The 18,042-nt window shown below is 42.6% G+C and overlaps 1 protein-coding gene across 2 annotated transcripts in view; it reads right to left on the minus strand.

Annotated features, from left to right (window-relative positions):
- Positions 1 to 463: 463 nt before the first annotated feature.
- The window catches only part of LOC128744007 (glycogen synthase kinase-3 beta-like), a 73,298-nt gene continuing 55,719 nt past the window's right edge, over positions 464 to 18,042 (minus strand). For both annotated transcript variants that reach the window (XM_053840745.1, XM_053840743.1), the window contains exons 5-9: positions 17,586 to 17,696; positions 17,291 to 17,528; positions 17,029 to 17,222; positions 14,745 to 14,931; positions 464 to 2,776 (exon numbers count right to left, since the gene is read on the minus strand). In XM_053840745.1, the coding sequence (XP_053696720.1) occupies positions 2,412 to 2,776; positions 14,745 to 14,931; positions 17,029 to 17,222; positions 17,291 to 17,528; positions 17,586 to 17,696 (1,095 nt within the window). In that variant the 3' untranslated portion in view covers positions 464 to 2,411. The remainder of the gene's footprint in view (positions 2,777 to 14,744; positions 14,932 to 17,028; positions 17,223 to 17,290; positions 17,529 to 17,585; positions 17,697 to 18,042) is intronic.

The following is an 18,042-nucleotide window of genomic DNA, read 5'->3' on the forward strand; positions in this document are numbered from 1 at the left end:
CGGTTTGCTTTGCCCTTCCCGTATGAATCTTATGGGAAAGTTTACTCTAACTCTTTTATTCATACGGCCTAATAGCAGTTCGTTCCAGAGTTCTACCGAGAATGAACCTGATTTTAAGGGATTTGAACTGGAAGTAATTCTTCGTCGATCGTCACGAAACAATAGGCGGATTGCCCTCGTTGGCTGATCAATTAAATCTTCTATAGCCAGGTCATAGATGATGAACCACAAACCTTAGAAGCAGCATTGTCTGGTCCGGACGAAGCGGAATGGCGAGCTGCGTCGCAAGGCGGTCCTGACGGTGGCAGGTGGATTTATAAGTCAAAAGACGTGTGGTCACAAAATGGCTGTGTGGCTATACACAGAAGTACGGGGAAGACTTCCAGGAGACCATTGCCGCCGTGAGGAAGCAAACCACCTTCCGAGCTTTGTTAGCGGTGATATCTCAACGTAACCTGGTTCTTCATTGCTTCCTAAACTGAATTTGCATGTGAGCGAAATTCTAAAACATATCCTACGACCGTTCCGGTCATTTGGACTACTGTCAGCACGACCATAGAAACTAAATGGAACCCGTTATAGATGACAGCGAAATCTCTTAACATTTTTGTTTCCTTTATTTACTTTTTTTTCTAGCTGATTAAAATATCTAATAGCTAAAAATTGTAGCAGTTACTATGGGTGTGTGTCTGTGTGTTGTTAAATATTATTTTCATGGTTTCCGTTTACGGTGTTTGCTTTGCTTACTTCACGTCTGTACTGCTTAAGAGCGACAACGATATTGTTAATTTCTGGTTCAATTTGCTCTAATTACAACTTTCGGCTATTTTTTTCTTGCTTTGAACGCACGTCAACGTCGTACTACTGCTCTAGCTTCGACAGTCCGCGCGCGTCCGTTCCGGTTCTGCTGGATAATCAATTACGGTATGCTTTTTTCTCTTTTTTTTATAGTTTTTTAGTTTTAAATTTAAATTACTTATGCAATAATATATATACTTTCTTTATACTACAAAAAAGGTTTTCATTGATTTTTTTTTCTGCACTTTTTAAATAATTTATTGTTTGATTATTTTAGTTATGCTTGCTTGCTTCTAAGTATTTTCCATTTACTGTTTTTCCATTCTTCGTATAGCCTTAAACTTGATTGATGGTAAACCCATTCCCTACAATTTCCAGCAGCTTCAATCTTTACATGTCTAATGTTTCCTTGCTATGCATACAGTAGCTCCGAAATGGGTTATCCGTTATCTTCCATTGTGTTTGTGTGTTGTTTTACAAATTTCAAAGATTAAGAGAAGTTTGAATAATGCTGATTTTACGCTTTACTTTTTTTTTGTTTCACAATCTGACTTATCTCACAATGCTCAAAAGACTGCTATAATAGTGGTACTTGTGTAATCTGTGTGTGTGTTTTTTTCAATTAGTGGCTAATTCTTTTCCTTCATTAATAGTAATATAAACAATTTTCCCACACTACTACACAAGATAAACCTACAACGTTCGCCTCGTGTTCGCCAGCTTAGTAAGAAATCAATGCACGCATACATTTTGCTTTGTTTTATTTTTTATACCGACCTAAAAAACCGCACGCACTGCCACGTACAATTCACAGCGATTCCGCCGTAGGTGTCGGGTGTTATTTCTTTGATTATACATCAATTTTTATTTGCTTAAATAAAAAAACGAAAATAAACTGGTTCCCAACACGATACATGCTGGCGCTGTCAAAACTTGAAAAAACAAAATTAATAGTTATAATAATAAACACGGAAAAATCTTCATTAACCGAAGATTTTCGATATTATCCCACCTAACTCTCTGTTTAGTTTATATATTTATATATATGTTTTTGTTTGTTTTGTTTTGTTTTGTTTGCACAACAGTCACAAGAGAACGAAAAACTAAACCTTCAACTATACCTAGCAAATTGAAACTACTTTTTTCTTTTCGTTATTTGTTGATTTACTTGTTGGAGAAAATGTGACTCTCGGTATTGTTCCGCTCTAGATTGGGATGTGAGTGAGTGTGTGTGTGTTGCATGTGATTTTTATTTAGATATTACTTCAATTAGAATAATATTGGTTGAAATATTATTTGCATCGTGTTTTTTTTCTTCTTAATTTTCGGTACTGCTCTAATTGGTATTATGCCTTGCATCAACGGTAGCAAGGTGCTGTTTGCTTCTATTAGTGGCTTTTAGCATGACTTCTGCTGAAATATTAAATTCTTCTATAGTATTAATGTGTGGTTTTGTTTTTTTCTTGCTAGTAATTTAACAAATTTTCCACGATTATTACTGCATTTTATTCCCACCTTTTGTTTCGGAACCCTCCTATGTTTTTTTAATCCTCGCATTAAATTAATAATTAAAGTTAAAAAATATATTTATATTTTATGTGTACGAATTAAAGCTAACCCATCGTCGAAGTAGCCGCCGGAGCCATAGCTCCTTGACTGGAACTACTGTCCACTGCGGCTACGGACTGTGATGACGTAATATCTTCCGCACCACCACCGAGGGATTGTGCGCCAGCGGCGGCCGCTCCCTGGCTGCTGCAACCCTGGGAGCTGTCGACCGGGGCGCCACTATTGCTGCTGCCTCCGTTGCCTCCGTTGTTGTTGCTGCTAATGCTGCTGGCCCCGCCAGTACTGTTAGCTCCGGCACTGTTGCCACCGCTGCTGCCCCCGTCAACGGAACTGGACGACTGACCGGCTTTCGCATCGTTCGGGTTTCGGGGCCTCAGGATCAGGTTCAGGCTCGGCTGAATTGCTAGCTCTGCGGAGAGAAGGAAAAATAATACAACAAAGTTGTACATTAGTAATACGATCTCAGTAAGCTTTGCTAAAACCAGAGGTGGGCACAATTCCGCTAATCCGCTAACAGCTAATTAGCTCAGCTAACATTTTGGTTAGCGGTTAGCGTTTTCGCTAACTTTTAAAACCGTTAGCGTTTTTGTTAGCTTCCGCTAAATTTATGTGCCGCTAAATAAACCGCTAACTTTTTTTTAGCAAGAGGAAAATTGTTATGAAATATGAAATTTTTCTTTTAATTTAACTGTTTAGCTATTATCTATCAATATTATCGCATAGATCTGGATCGAAAGATCCTAAAACTTAATAAACTTTTGTATGCCAGCACGGTTGATGGACTCATGAAATAAATTAATAATTAAAAAAGATATATTCTTAGAAAACCTCAAGAGAAACTTTTCGATTTATTTACTTCATTTACATCGCATACATTATTTTAAAAACTCATAAGTATTGAAGCATCATTTCAAAAATATTATGAAAATGAAACCATTTGATTTTTTTAAATGTGGTTTTAACCAGTGTGTCATTCACCACGCAAGAAAATGTAACCAAGTTTACCCAACAATCCAGCAAAATTATTATCTGGGAAACAGTTTTTCACAAAAATTTTCCGTGGAAGCGAAAAACTCCATAGCAAACTTACATTTCCAATAATTTTTTTTTTGTTTCTTATTCTTGTTTTACAAACTGACCAATATGTGCTTGTAAGGGATTAAAATTTCACGATAGTGTTATTTTTTATTTCTGAGTGATGACCAAAAAGCTCGAATTCCTAAGATATTCATAGACAGCAGTCCCCTAAATTAGGCGGTGAGTGGTGCTACATGCCCACTGCATTTTCTTAATTTCCTGTCAGTCAATTTATTTGATTTTTGGTAGTTAACAAGCTCATAACGGGCTCTAATAATATACCCACAATCAGTTTTGTTGATCGATAGATAGCTGATGGGCGAACAGCATCACGCATCGCCTTATTCGGAGAATTCCTGTACCACTGAGAATTCATATCTCAGGAACTAAATGTGTGGTAGAGCAAACATTTTTAAATGAAAATGTAAATAAATTTTTTTGGCAATCCAGAAAAAGTATTGCTTGGAAAAATCTTTTAAAAAAATTTCCACAGACAAAAACTATGTCTTGCCTCATGGAAATTGCCCTCGTAATTTCATTTCATCCATTTTAAATGTGGTAATGTTCTTCAAAACATTTTTTTGTGAATGCCTGCAATTTTTTCACGAAATTATTTCATGTTTTTCCAGTATATATTTTTTCTTATACCTTTGCAACGAAGATTTTCTTTTTTTCAAAATTGGTTTTTTAAAAAGTATTGCTAAATTTGTGCTGCTAACAAATTTAGCGGTTAGCGGTTAGCGTTAGCTTCCTCTAAATTTTTGGTTCATTTAGCGGTTAGCGGTTATCGAAGCTAACGTTTTGGATTAGCGGTTTAGCTGTTAGCGAAGCTAAAATTTCGGTTAGCGGTGCCCACCTCTGGCTAAAACATAATTATTAATTAACCCTTTATAAGGCAGTGGCAACTATATTGCCACCAACAAAAAATTTTTATTTTGCTTCTAAAATTATATTGATGTCATTATAGACGCAAAACAAATATTTTTCGTTGGTGGCAAAATAATTGCCACGGCCTTATAAAGGGTTAAAAAATAATAATCGAGTCAAAATTAAAGCCTAATCACAAGATATAACATAAGTAAATTCTGTTCTCTTGCTTATTTTTAGTTACTGTCGAATTCCTTGATTTATTCCAATTTTGAGCAATCTGAACGGTAACTGCATTGCATCTTCTATCTAATAATATAGGGCTTGTTCGCGACAAAATCTAGACACCTCAATTTTGCAATAAAACAAATTTGCTAGAAGTTTAATCCATGAAACAATTTTATATCATTTATATGTGTATCGTTAATAATTGTCAAACAAATTAAGATTACTTATTTGGTCTGCATGAAAAATTGGCGAACTGTGGAGTTTACCCTTGCCATGAGGGTCAGTGCAAACTTGTTGGCAACCAATTTAGCTGCGTTTGTCCAAGATTTTCGAAATTTATCTGTAGTTGTTGCTTGTTGTTTGTGCTGGGACAGCTCTCTCTTCACCAAAGCCTAATACCGCTCGATAGGGCGGAACTCTGGACAGTTAGGTGGATTCGCCTCCTTCGGTACAATATGGACTCCATTAGCATTATACCATTCCAAAACGTCTTTGGCGTAGTGACAGGATGCCAAATCAGGCCAAAACAGCGAGGGTACATCATGGCTGTGCAGGAACGGTAACAATCGTTTCTGCAGGTATTCTTCACGGTATATTTCCTTCTTAACCGTTCCCGTAGTGATGTAACTTTTGCATGCTCGACCACTGCCATACTAAATATTTGTTGGGGAACTTGGCTTTCTTCTTTGTCCTAAAATGCTCTGCAACGCCATTTCGTTTCACGGCACTGTAAAAAGACATACCAGGAAGCTGTTTAAAGTCTTCTAGGACATACGTTTCATCGTCCATTATAACGCATGGAAACTTTGTTGAATATTCGCGATAAAGCTTACGAGCGCGTGTTTTGGCCGTTGTATTTTGCTTATCATTACGGCTTGGCACAGTCCTCACCTTGAAAGACTTCATGCCTTGTCGTTGCTTAGAAGTGTGCACGAATGTTGGCGACATTTTTATTTTACCAGCAATGGTACGTACAGAAAGATCTGGTCTCTTCCGTAATATTTGCTTTACCTTTGCATCCTTGTGGTGGTTCCTCAGCTCCGTTTTGTTTCACTTCCCTTCTTCCTAGCTGTTGTCAAGCGAGTATCGAACGATTTTAAAACACTGTGAACAGTGCTTGGAGGAAATCCAAGCTTTTTGGCAAGTTTTCTTAACGAGAGATCCGGATTTTCATTGCGACCGCACACAATTGCTTTTCGCACCTGCTTTTCTTTCGACGCCATTTTACGCTGAGCGATTGTAATATAAACAAGTGTTATATTTTCAGAAAGAACAGACATACGTCTGCCACTCTGCAAAATATTTCACTCACTGTTAATGTATTTCCGAAGCTGTGTGTGTTTAGGGGTGTCCAAACTTTGTCGCGAACAAGCCTTAAGAGGTTTATTTGGTGTGTAATGAAAACCCTAGCGCCACAGTGGCAACTAGTAAATGAACTGTAGTTTCAGTTTCAGTGTAACTCAATGTTGCATACAAATTCGCTTCAGTAAAATACTTGAATGAAATTAAACTATCAACTAAGAATGATAATAAGGTAATTATTCCCCTGAAATTGCGTGGCGAATACAGCTATTGCTTGCTGCAGTTAATTTTAAGATAGGTATTGTTTGTTTTTATGCCACCACAATGATAAGCTCAAAACTAGAGTCGATAATAAATCTTTATTAAAACAAAAACAAATCTTGTGAGATTTTGAGACATTCATTGGCGTCAACGAAAGATTTGTCTAACGCGCCGTAAAGAAACGAGTGTCTACGTATAAAACCAGCCAAAGACATGGACCTCTGCCCATGGTTCGGACCAAAACCATGACAAAACGAGATGAGGAATAAATAAGTTCCGATGGAAAAATGTTTTTGTTACAATATCACAATACGAGCATGACGATTTGAGGAATTACACGGAATTACTACATAGAACATGTTTTGAAGAGACTACCACTACTTCTTTGAAGGAGTCATTGTGGGCTCTCAAGATTTCCATGGCCTGGGTGACTTTGTTTGTTGAGAAGGAGAATGGACCCTGCATAAAGAGCAGCTGGAAGAGAGTTCAAATCTTCAAAAACCACTACCTAGTGATGGTTGAGATGCGCCCAAAACTCTCCGTTGTGAACAACATTCGCTAACCGCTGCTGAGGCAGCATCGCAAGCTACGCGCATTCACTCGAAGCTGCGCTGCCGGAAGAAGACGAGCTGGACGAAGTCCCGCTTGAGGACTGTTTGAACACCATCAAAACAGCCATTAGCAGTGTAGCGGATAGCTCCACCGGGCATGTGGCACGGAATCCGCGGAACGATTTGTTTGACGATGTTTGTAGGAGGGTGATGGATGAGGAGAAAGCTGCGCGGATGGCCAAGATACGTAGTGCCACAGGTCAGAACGTAGAAAGATATAAACAGAAGAAGATGCAGCGAATCCAAATCTTTCGGGAGAAAAAGCGCTACCTAGAAGAGCAGGAATATGCAGAATTGGAGCGGCTGTATCGTTCTCAGGAACCGCGAAAGTTCTATCAGAAACTGAACGGATCCCGCAAAGGCTTTGTACCGCGAGCCGAAATGTGTCGGGATAAGACTGGCAGTATTCTGATGGACGATCGTGAGGTGACCGACAGGTGAAAGCAGCACTTCGACGAACACCTGAATGGCACCTAGCTGGAGAATCATGGGGACGGTGCAACAAACGGGAAGGGGTGCCAGCCCCAACGATAGGCGAAGTTAAGGAGGCCATCATGCAGTTAAAAACAACAAGTCAGCTGGAAAAGATGCCATCGGAGAGGAGCTTATTAAAATGGGACCACAAAAGCTGGCCGTTTGTATGAATTCACCGCCGACTATCACCAATTGCGACCAGATTTGTGTGAACTTATCAAAATGGCTTCGTCGAAGATCGGTCTACAACGGATTAAATATTCATACTGCGGCAGATCCTCTAAAAGGGCCGTAAACACAGAGTTCTCGCGCACCATTTGTTCGTTAACTTCAAAGCCGCATATGATACCACTGACCGGAAAGAGCTATGGAAAATCATGAATGAAAACAGCTTCCCCAGGAAGCTCATCAAATTGATTAAATCTGCATGGATGGTATACAGTGCTGTGTTCGGATTTCGGTTGGATTACCAAGTTCATTCGAATCACACAGAGGGTTTCGTCAAGGTGATGGTCTCTCATGCCAGCTGTTCCACATAGCGCTACAAGATCGGCACGATCTTCAACAAACCTAGTCAGTTAGTCTGCTTTGCCGATAACATAGATATTGTCGGCAGAACACCTGTGGCGGTGGTTGAACAATACACCAGACCAAAGCGCGAAGCAGAAAAGATTGGGTTGTAGGTAAATACGTCTGAAACAAAGTATATGCTGGCCAGCGGAAACGAGGCCGACCGACGCCGCTTGGATAGTAGTGTATATTGATCGTCGGCGATGACTTTGAAGTAGTCAACGAATTTGTCTACCTTGGGTCACTGGTGACGGCGGACAATGATACCAGCCGCGAGATTCGGAGGCGTATTATCAGCGGAAGTCGTGCTTACTATGGACTTCACAAGCAATCACAAAGTGCAGCCTGTCCAGACGCATTATTATTCCGGTTGTTCTCTACGGGCATGAAACATGGACAATGCTCGAGGAGGACTGGTCTTTGGCGGCGTACAGGAGAACGGAGTATGGAGGCGGAGGATGAACCATGAACTACCATGAACTTGCAAGAACTACCCTGCAAAGATGGTGTTCGCCTAAAATCCGGTAGGGACAAGACGACCAGGATTACTGCGAGCAAGAAGGTTAGACCAAGTGGAGCTAGGTGGAAATCTGGCGAAGAGTAGTCGGTGTCCAAGGAATTGGAGATCGGTAGCCCACAACCGAGTTAATTGGAGAAACCTTGTTTAACAGGCTATATCTTAGGATGGCAGCAGTTAGCAGTTATTCAGCCGAGAGCCGGGGTGGCTCTTGCCGTATCAAGAATTCCTCTCCATTGTACTCGGTCCTGGACTACTCGTCGCCAATTCTTTGCGTGTCTCGACACACGCAAGTCGCCTTTAACCTGGGGTGACATTGCAATTCTCGTTTCGAATGATTTTGGTTCGTTTCGACCACGTTAAACAAATGGGCGAAACGAACCAAAATCACTCGAAACGAGAATTGCAATGTCACCCCTGGTCGAGCCATCGTGCACGTTGAGCCCCTCTATTCCTGGTGCCGGTGGGGTTTTTGAAGAGAACAGATTTCACTACACAGTCGTCCGGCATCCCTACGACGTAGCCGGTCCATCGTAGTCTCCCAACTTTCGCCAGGTGTACGATGGGAATTTCTCCAAGCAGTGCCTGTAGCTCGTGATTCATACGTCTCCGCCACTCTCCGCTTTCCATTTGCACTCCGCCAAAAATAGTCCGCAACACCTTTCGTTCAAAAACGGCAAGTGCACGTATGTCTTTGGTAAGCAAAGTTACTGTTTCAAGTCCGTAGAGCTTTGTGCGGCGGCGTATGCTCGTAGATCGAAACGTCTTGCGGAGGGAAAAGCAGGCTCGATTTCCAGCTTAAAAGCGTCGTTGGATCTCGTTATTGTCGGCGGTGACCAGAGATCCCAAATATACGAACTCATCAACCACTTCCAGTTCATCTCCATCAATAGTCACTGTCCGTGGGTGGCAAACGTTACTTTATTGGGAGCCTCTTCCTGCCATATCTTTGGTTTTCGACGCATTAATTTGTAACCCTATCCTTCTAGCCTCCGTTTTTAGTCTAGCGAAGATTGCCTCCGCCGTCCCACGGTTTTTAGTAGTGATGTCGAGGTCGTCTGCAAAGGCTACGAGTTGGCTACTCTTGCTGAAGATCGTTTCTCTCGTTTCGATGCCCGCTCGCCGGATCACACCGTCAATAGCGATATTGAATAACATACAGGACAGTCCATCCCCTTGCCGTAACCCTCTGCGCGATTCGAAAGGACTTGAGAGTGTCCCCGAAACGCGCACGTAACACATCACTCGTTCCAGAGTAGCTTTGATCAGCCGCGTCAGTTTGTCCGGAAAACCGTACTCGTGCATTATCTGCCATAGCTGTTCGCGTTCAATGGTATCGTATGCTGCTCTGAAATCCACGAAAATATGATGCGTGGGCACGTTGTACTCTCCACATTTCTGAAGGATTTGTTGGAGAGTAAAAATTTGATCCGTAGCAGCACGGGCCCCCATAAAGCCCGCCTGATACTGCCCTACGAAATCTCTTGCTATTGGGGATAGACGACGCAACAAAATCTGGGAGAGCACCTTGTAGGCGGCGTTGACCAGCGTAATGCCGCGGTAGTTACAGCAGTCTAGCCGGTCGCCCTTTTTGTAGATGGGACGGACTACGCCTTCCATCCACTCCTCCGGTAGTTTCTCTTCTTCCCAAATCCTTGAAATCAGCCAGTAAAGTGCCGTTACTAGCGGTTCTTTGCCATTTTTGAAGAGTTCTGCCGGGAGTCGGTCCTTTCCGGCGGCTCTATTATTCTTCAGCAGACCGATTTCTCGTCGGATCTCTTCGAGATCAGGAGCCGGCACGCTGTTGTCGTTTGTAGGTACTCCGAGGTTAACTTCCATTGCGTCTCCTGCTGCTATATCGCCGTTGAGGTGCTCATCGAAGAACTGCTTCCACCTGTCGACCACCTCGCGCTCGTTTATGATTAGATCTCCTCCCTCGTCCCTACACATGTCAGGATTTGGTGTGTGGGCCTTGCGAGTTTGGTTCACTTTCTCGTAAAACTTGCGGGTGTCATTAGCCCGGAATAGTTGTTCTAGCTCCTCACGATCTCTGTCCTCCTTCTGGCGCTTTTTCCTCCTCAGGATCGTGGTCAACTCATTACTCGCAAGTCGATACTTGGCCAAATTCTCTCTCGTGGATATGCTCAGATAGTTTTCCCAAGCTCTTTTTTCCTCTCTATCGCTTCTTGGCATCCCCGTCAAACGAATCATTTCGTGCACTCGAGATTACCACACCTAGCACCGCGGTTGCGGCCTCGTTGACGGCCGCGCGTATCCTACTCCATCCGTTTTCGAGGTTCGAAGCATCTTGCTCCACAGAGGAAGGCAGCGCTTCAGAGCGAATGTTTAGCTGAGGAGGGCGACTTTGTCGCGAGGTATAAACCGTCGATAGTTTTGAGCGCACGTGTACTGCTACTAGGTAGTGGTCCGAGTCAATATCCGCACTCCGTAGGGAGCGTACGTTGGTTATGTTCGAGAAAAACCGGCCCGTGATGAGAATATGGTCGATTTGGTTCGAGGTTCGTTGGTCAGGTGGTCTCCAGGTGGCCTTGTGGATATCTTTGTGGGGAAAGAAGGTGCTTTTGATCACCAAGCCTCGGGAAACCGCAAAGTTGATGCATCGCTGGCTGTTATCGTTCGTGTCTGTGTGCAGGCTATGGGGCCCGATCACCGGTCTATACATTGCTTCCCGGCCGACCTGGGCGTTCGTATCCCCGATGACGATCTTGATGTCCCGTCGTGAGCACTAGAGATGGTCGGGTAGCGGAAAATTTGCCCGAAACCCGCACCCGTACCCGTACCCGCCGGGTTCGGGTCGGGTACGGGTATTGAAAAAAAATAATTTGCGGGTTCGGGTCGGGTACGGGTTCTTAATTTTTGTTTTTGAAACCGGGTACGGGTCGGGTCGGGTATCTCTATTGACCACATTTAACACTAAAGATGGTCGGGTACCCGGGCCCTTCCCGTACCCGTCGGGTTGCGGTCGGGTTCGGGTATCAAAAATAATAACCTTGCGGGTTCGGGTCGGGTACGGGTTTTTAATTTTTTTCATGATCGGGTACGGGTCGGGTTCGGGTATTCAAATTTTCATACCCGACCATCTCTAGTGAGCACCTGTTGTACGTTGCCTCCAGCTGCGCATAGAAAGCTTCCTTCTCGTCGTCGGGTCTAGCTTCGTGTGGACAATGCACGTTTATGATGGTATAGTTGAAGAAACGGCCTTTTATCCTCAACACGCAAATCCTCTCGTTGATCGCTTTCCAGTCCATTACGCGCTTCTTCTTAGGACGGCAAGCCGGTTAAATAAGTAAGTAATGCATGCTCTGAAACTAGGCAATTCCAGATGTAAATTCCCGCTTTTAACAGGATTCCGCACCTAGTCATCAGTCAAAAGCAACACAAAAGTGGTGCCGTCAGAACTTATCCCATTTCATAGCGTCACAAGAATGACATATTTCATCACCGGATCTCAATTCCTTGGATTCCTTTGCGTACATACTGGTTGAGTCAAATTGGAAACACAAAGAACCACACTTTCCAATCATTCAAGTAACTTTTTTGTTACAGTTTTGGGACAATATGCCTTACCAGCTGCGATGGATTTCATAAACGCCTTCGAATAGTCGCTAAGCACACTCATTTTGTCTGAATTTTGCTTATTTGTCTGTAAGTTCTGTTTGTCTTATTTGTCTGTTAACTTCAATCAAGAAGAATTTAAAAAAAGTTATTTGCTAGATACTTTTAGAATTGCTGTAAAAGTACGAGAATTGTAAGGCCATTGAACTGGTATTCTGCTTTGAGGTTGCCAAGAAGATTCTACACAGTTGGGCCGCAGTGCATGACAGTCTCTAATCGATCGTGTCCCGGATCGGTATGCATTCTGGCTAGAGCAATTGGCTTCTCAATTGTCCGCATACGAGTAATCGCAGGTAACCGTGGATTACTGAAAGTAATCCATTCTTATCTTATCTTCCCGTAATATGCTTCGGAAATCGGGTTAATTCCAAGATTTTTCATATGACGGTTTCCTTTTGATCTCCCAATATAGTCGTCCAAATCATCTGCAATAGAGTACCCACGGTCACGGCGGCTGGAGGCAATCACTATCCATGGCTGAGCATTTATTGCTGATGATGATGATGATGATGATGACTTAAAAGACATCCGAATAATCACATGGAGAACCCCAGATAACCAATTTAACCTTTCGTTACTCGCGCCAACTTCGATTTATAAGCATGCTAAAAGTACACATGCTGACAGATTTCACTCGGATACTAATGCCACTTGGTGAAAAACTTATGAAACTTTTTCCACGTTTGAAAGATCTTGGTCTGCGGATCAACTTAGCTGAAAACAGTAATTTTCTTTATTGCTGGAATCCCGAGATATACCGAGATAAAGTTAACGGTTCACATGCGTTGTACAAAATACAACAGCGCAATTTCATGTTGATGGTAACAAACACAAATTACATGTTCTACTAAACAAAGCATTGCTGATGGCACCAACTAGGAATTTGTGCACCTGTTTATGCTATGCTATGCTATTGCCACTAGGGAGCGCTTGAGCAAATACCGACGAGCAAGGATCCAGTTGACCACGATACTGAGGAATAAAATGCGCCAGAAAGAGGACAGAGATCGTGAAGCATTAGAACAACTATTCCGAGCTAATGACACGCGCAAATTGCACTATAAAGTGAGCCAATCTCGTAAGAGTTACACACCGAAACCTATCATGTCCCTATAGGGACGACGGAGAGTATCTGATTACACACGAATGCGAGATGGTTGACAGGTGGAAGCAGTTTTTCAATGAATATCCTAATGTTAAGATTGCAGAAAAAGATTTAATGGAAATTAACCTACCAATGCCCACGGAAGATAGTAATGTCCCAACACCTAAACTCCAAGAAGCCAAACGAAAAATCGAGTTGCTGAAGACCAAGAAAGCCACCGGTAAGGACGTCTACCACTAGAGCATTATATACATGGCCGCGAAATACCGGTAACGGTTCTCCACTGGGCTATTCCTAAGATATGGGAATGGGATGAAAAAAGTTATTTGTCCCCTCTACAAAAAGGGTGACCGGCTCGACTGCTGCAACTATCACGGCGTTACGCTGGTAAACGCCACCTACGAGGTACACGTCCCACATCCTGTTACTCCGGCTGTCACCGATAGTATTAAGTTTCGTTTGGATTTATCAGGCGGGTTTCATGGAAGCAAGCGACGCTGTGTGGCATTTAAAAGCGTAAAAGCGAAGTCTAGGAGAATTGGGCTAATAATAAATGCGTCGAAGACCAAATATATGAAAGGAATAGGTTCAAAGGAGACAAATGCGCACTTTCCACGGATAAAAACCCGTAGTAGCAAGGAACTATAAATGGTAGATGAGTTCGTGTATTTGGGGTTGCAGATTACCACGAACAATAACGCATATAAGGAGATCTAGCGGATCATTTAAGTGGGAAATTGGGTCTACTTTACAAAAGTACGTACAAAGTTGACAACGTACAAAACCCTCTTTAGACCGGTAGTTCTTCATGGACTTGAAGCTGAGATTGCTCACGAGGGACATACGCGCCTAGGCCGTTTTCGAGTGGAAAGTGCTGCGAACGATATTTGACTGAGTGGCGGAGGCGTATGAATCTCGAGCTACAGGAACTGTAAATCTATAGATCATCCCATCTGGCGAAAGTTGGTAGGTCATGGTGGACCGGACACATCGTAAGGATGCCGGACGACGAGCCGACGAAAACGATTCCCTTCAAGAATTCCACCGGCACTAGAAACAGAGGGGCCCAAGATGCGAAATGGTTCGATCAGGTCGAAAGCGACTTGCAACTTCTGAGAAGCCTAGGAAATTGACGATAGATGACCCAAAATTCAGTTGAATAGAGACGCTAGTTTGAAACAGCAGGGCTTCGGTGAACAGATGAACAGGGCACATAGTAACGATGTCAGACGGCAGCGCAGTGAAAAGGGTTTTCTAAAACGACTCGACAGGGACAAGAACGGATGCGCAGTGCGAGAGGAATCGACCAAATGGAAACCAGGTTGCGGATTCTTCACGGACTACAAAGCTGGCGACGGACAGCTGTGAATTTAGTCGAATTGACGCGAATTCTGTGTACTAGGGATGGGCAAAACGGTTTTGTGAGAGCGGCTTTGAACCGTTCATTTGTTGTTGCGAACCGATTCGAATTAGCGACTAATGGTTCACAGTTCGCTTGTTCGCCAGGTTGACAGTTCGGTAAATTACGGTTGACGAACCATTTGGTTCAAAATTTCCGTGTTGGCGCTAATAATGGTTCTTAAGACTTAAGATTTATGGCTTAAATATACCTAAATTCAGAGCCTATAGCTACTAATTGAGCTTTTACTAAAATTAATATTTTTTTGTAATAACTAGGAACTTGACACTACAATGAATACGTTGACATAACAATTTGCAACTGACTTACCTTGTTCGGTGAAATTGAACAGTGGTGGAAACTCGCGCCCGCTTGGTAGCGTCTTGTTACCATCCCGCAGTTCGTTGAAGAACGGATGTGCACATGCTTGGATCGGCGTAATTCGCGTGCCCGGTGTGTATTCGAGTAGCCGGGAAACCAGCGCGATCGCGTCCGGAGGAGTACGTGCCCGGAACACCTACGCGCACGATAAAAGAGAAAGCAAGTGTTAATTCGTTCGAAAGATAGTAGTCCGATAGTTAAGGAAGAAGGTATTAGATTTGGGAATAATTAAAGAAAAGGAAAAGTAATAAATTCAACAGTCCGGTAAAAGTTGTTATCAGAACAAAGAACAAGTTAGAAAAAAAGGATAAACAAAACGGTTCGTTAATTGACTAACAAAAAAATAGAAATAGAAAAAGGAAAGGATTCAAATCAAATCTCTAAGAATAATCCACGCTTTGCTTTCAGGGCATCAACCAGGCGATTGGTTTCGACTCACATCAGTTAACGAAAGACAAAAAAAACTCTTCGCGAAGTCTACTAAATCTAGAAGGACGCAGAGCTTAGTAGCAGTGAGTAGAAAGTGCTTCGGATAACAAAAGCTCAGTATAAAAGGCTGCTGTTATTTTCTCTCTCGTCAGTCGCATCGTCAGGCGGCATCGCGAAGGTTACACTTTAGATCAGGCAAACCACAGACAACGAGCAACGAACATTTGTAGCAACATTTCACTCAACCGGGATTTTGGGGGGATGCTCGTGAGCTGATCGATATGGAATAATGGTGGCAAGAAGAAAGAGAGAGAGAGCGACAAGTGAAATCGCGCACCGCGCTTCATAGGCGAGAATGGGTGCGAAATCGATGATGAACTTTGAAGCATTATTATTATTGTTATTATATTACTGGTGGTGGTGGTGGCCAGGCGTGGGCGGACTGACGTCGCAAATGCTACTAAGCTGGCTGTCGATAATTTGGCGAATGGTGGTGCATTTTGGTGATCAAATAAACTGGGAGCACGTCTTAAACGCTTGGCTCATAACAGCAATTCAATTGCAGCTAGAATCCACGGGCAGTGCATTCGGTGTTAGGCTGAACGACCGGATTAGTTCGACCAACAGATTGACAACAGATTGTTAAAACCACCGTGTTCGTGTGTTTGTGCACTTGTGTGTGTGTGATTTGTGTGACAGGTACGTGAGAGAATTTAAGTGCGAGAACGAACAACAGTAGCTGAGTTTTAGTAAAAATTGGATTGTTAGAGTAAGAGTGAAAAGACTTTTCTGAAAGCCACAGTTGCATAGTTTTAGGGTTTTACGGGATTTTTTTTTCAAAAATTGATGGGGTCCTTATCATTATTGGGTTTAAATGAATGGGAAATGCATCATCCCCTGTGGCAACTTACATTCCAATGATCTGACATTTGACATCTTGCTAAAGCAGATAAAGACAGTTTGACCTAGCTTTGCGGCATGTATACATAAAGTAGTACAATAAAATCACTTTGCTAACTGAATCAGTGAACACGGTTCGAAAGCTTTTCCTGTTCGTCGCAGCACTGTAGTGCGAGAGTTGTTAATTTTCACGTCTTTTGCAGGCTGGCGGCGATGTCGCCGTGTACACGTGCAAGAAGCAGATAGTAGAAGAAACATAAAACAGTCGAAAGTGGAGCAACGACCACTTTTCCGACTTTTTCCTGTATAGTTCTCAAATGGGATCAACAAAGTTGTTCGTTCTTGCCCGGTCGGTCGATAGTGTGAGATGCTTCTGTATTTTTTTTTCTTTTTCTGTCTTGCGTGTGTGGATAGAGTTTCGTTAGTAGTACTCAGTCTCGTTTTATATTAATATATATATAGTTTGGAATCATTGCAAAATACTGAAAAAATCGTGTTTTTTGCGTGCGTGCGTCTTTAGTATAACTTCATGTTTGTTGAGACATTACGGCACAGGCCAAGATAGTTTGGATTTCGGGATCTCTTACTCTAATACGTTGGTGCTCGGTCGTGGCCGAAGGGAAACACATTCGCTCTAGCATTAACTGAAATGAGTCGAAGCGAATCACACACACACTGAGAGAATGTGGACTTTTCTTCGGTGGGCGATGGTGGTTTAGTAAGTTTTGATTTTGAGTGTACGTATTTTTGTCTGTGGCTGCTTGTGGATGAAAAGTAAAAATTCGAGGAAAACTGTTCTGATATATGGGGAAAGAGAAATTTCACTTTATACAGCGGTCGGTAAGAGTGTTGTATCGGTGTTAAGTATCGGTGCGGTGGGGGGCTGGAACAAGCCGTGACTTACCTTCTGCCATGGATGACTTTTGATCTGAGGGAACTTGAATTCCGTGTAGTTTGGGTTCATTTCCTTGATCTGCTCCCGGGTTGGTGTGCCGAGGACTTTGATGATTTCAACCAACTGATCGACACCTGAATCACCGGGGAAGATAGGCTGACCCAGGAGCAGTTCGGCTAATACGCATCCCGCACTCCAGACATCTGAATAAGAAAAATTTCAATTATGACATTTTATAGGTTTCAAGCTAAGGCGCATTGAGTTATCTTACCAATTTTCGTGGTATAATTTATGGCACCAAATATCAACTCCGGTGCCCGGTAGTATCGGGAGCAAATATACGAAACATTCGGTTCGCCCTGTAGCAATTGTTTGGCACTGCCAAAATCGCACAGCTTTAATACGGCCGTATCCGGATCCAGAAGCAGATTCTGGGGTTTGATATCACGATGGCAGATGCCCAGCGAGTGGATGTAAGCAAGACTTCTAAACAGCTGGTACATATAAAGCTGAAACGAGGCAAATCGTCAGTTCATTTCACAGTACATACTCACGAAGTAACTTACTCTGATGAAATTGATTGGTATCGTTTGCTTGTTTTTAGCATAATAACGAGCCACTTTGTAAACGGTTTCTGGAATATATTCGAGTACCAGGTTGAGATAAACTTCGTCTTTCTGCAAGCAAGAGAATAAAAATGAGTTAGCAAAAATACGGAGCTGTAGCATGTTTCGAACCCTCCACAATTTCGCTAGCAATAATGAGTAGACATGACGAAACAAATCGAGTTGCAAGTATACTTCGTTCTAAGGCGTTTGGTTTTATCACTTATTTAATGATGAAATGGAACAAATAAACGTGTTAGTCGAAACAGTGCGAAGTTGGATTTATTGTAAAAAACAAATCGGTTAGTACTAGGACCACAAGTCAAATACACAAAATTAGCAGCATTTTCGTGTTGAAACTGAGCATGAGCCTCAAGCTGCTTGGTAGCGCTTGTTCTAGGCTTTCAGTTCTGCAAAT

Source organism: Sabethes cyaneus, chromosome 3, assembly GCF_943734655.1.
Source record: "Sabethes cyaneus chromosome 3, idSabCyanKW18_F2, whole genome shotgun sequence".
Classification (NCBI taxonomy): domain Eukaryota; kingdom Metazoa; phylum Arthropoda; class Insecta; order Diptera; family Culicidae; genus Sabethes; species Sabethes cyaneus.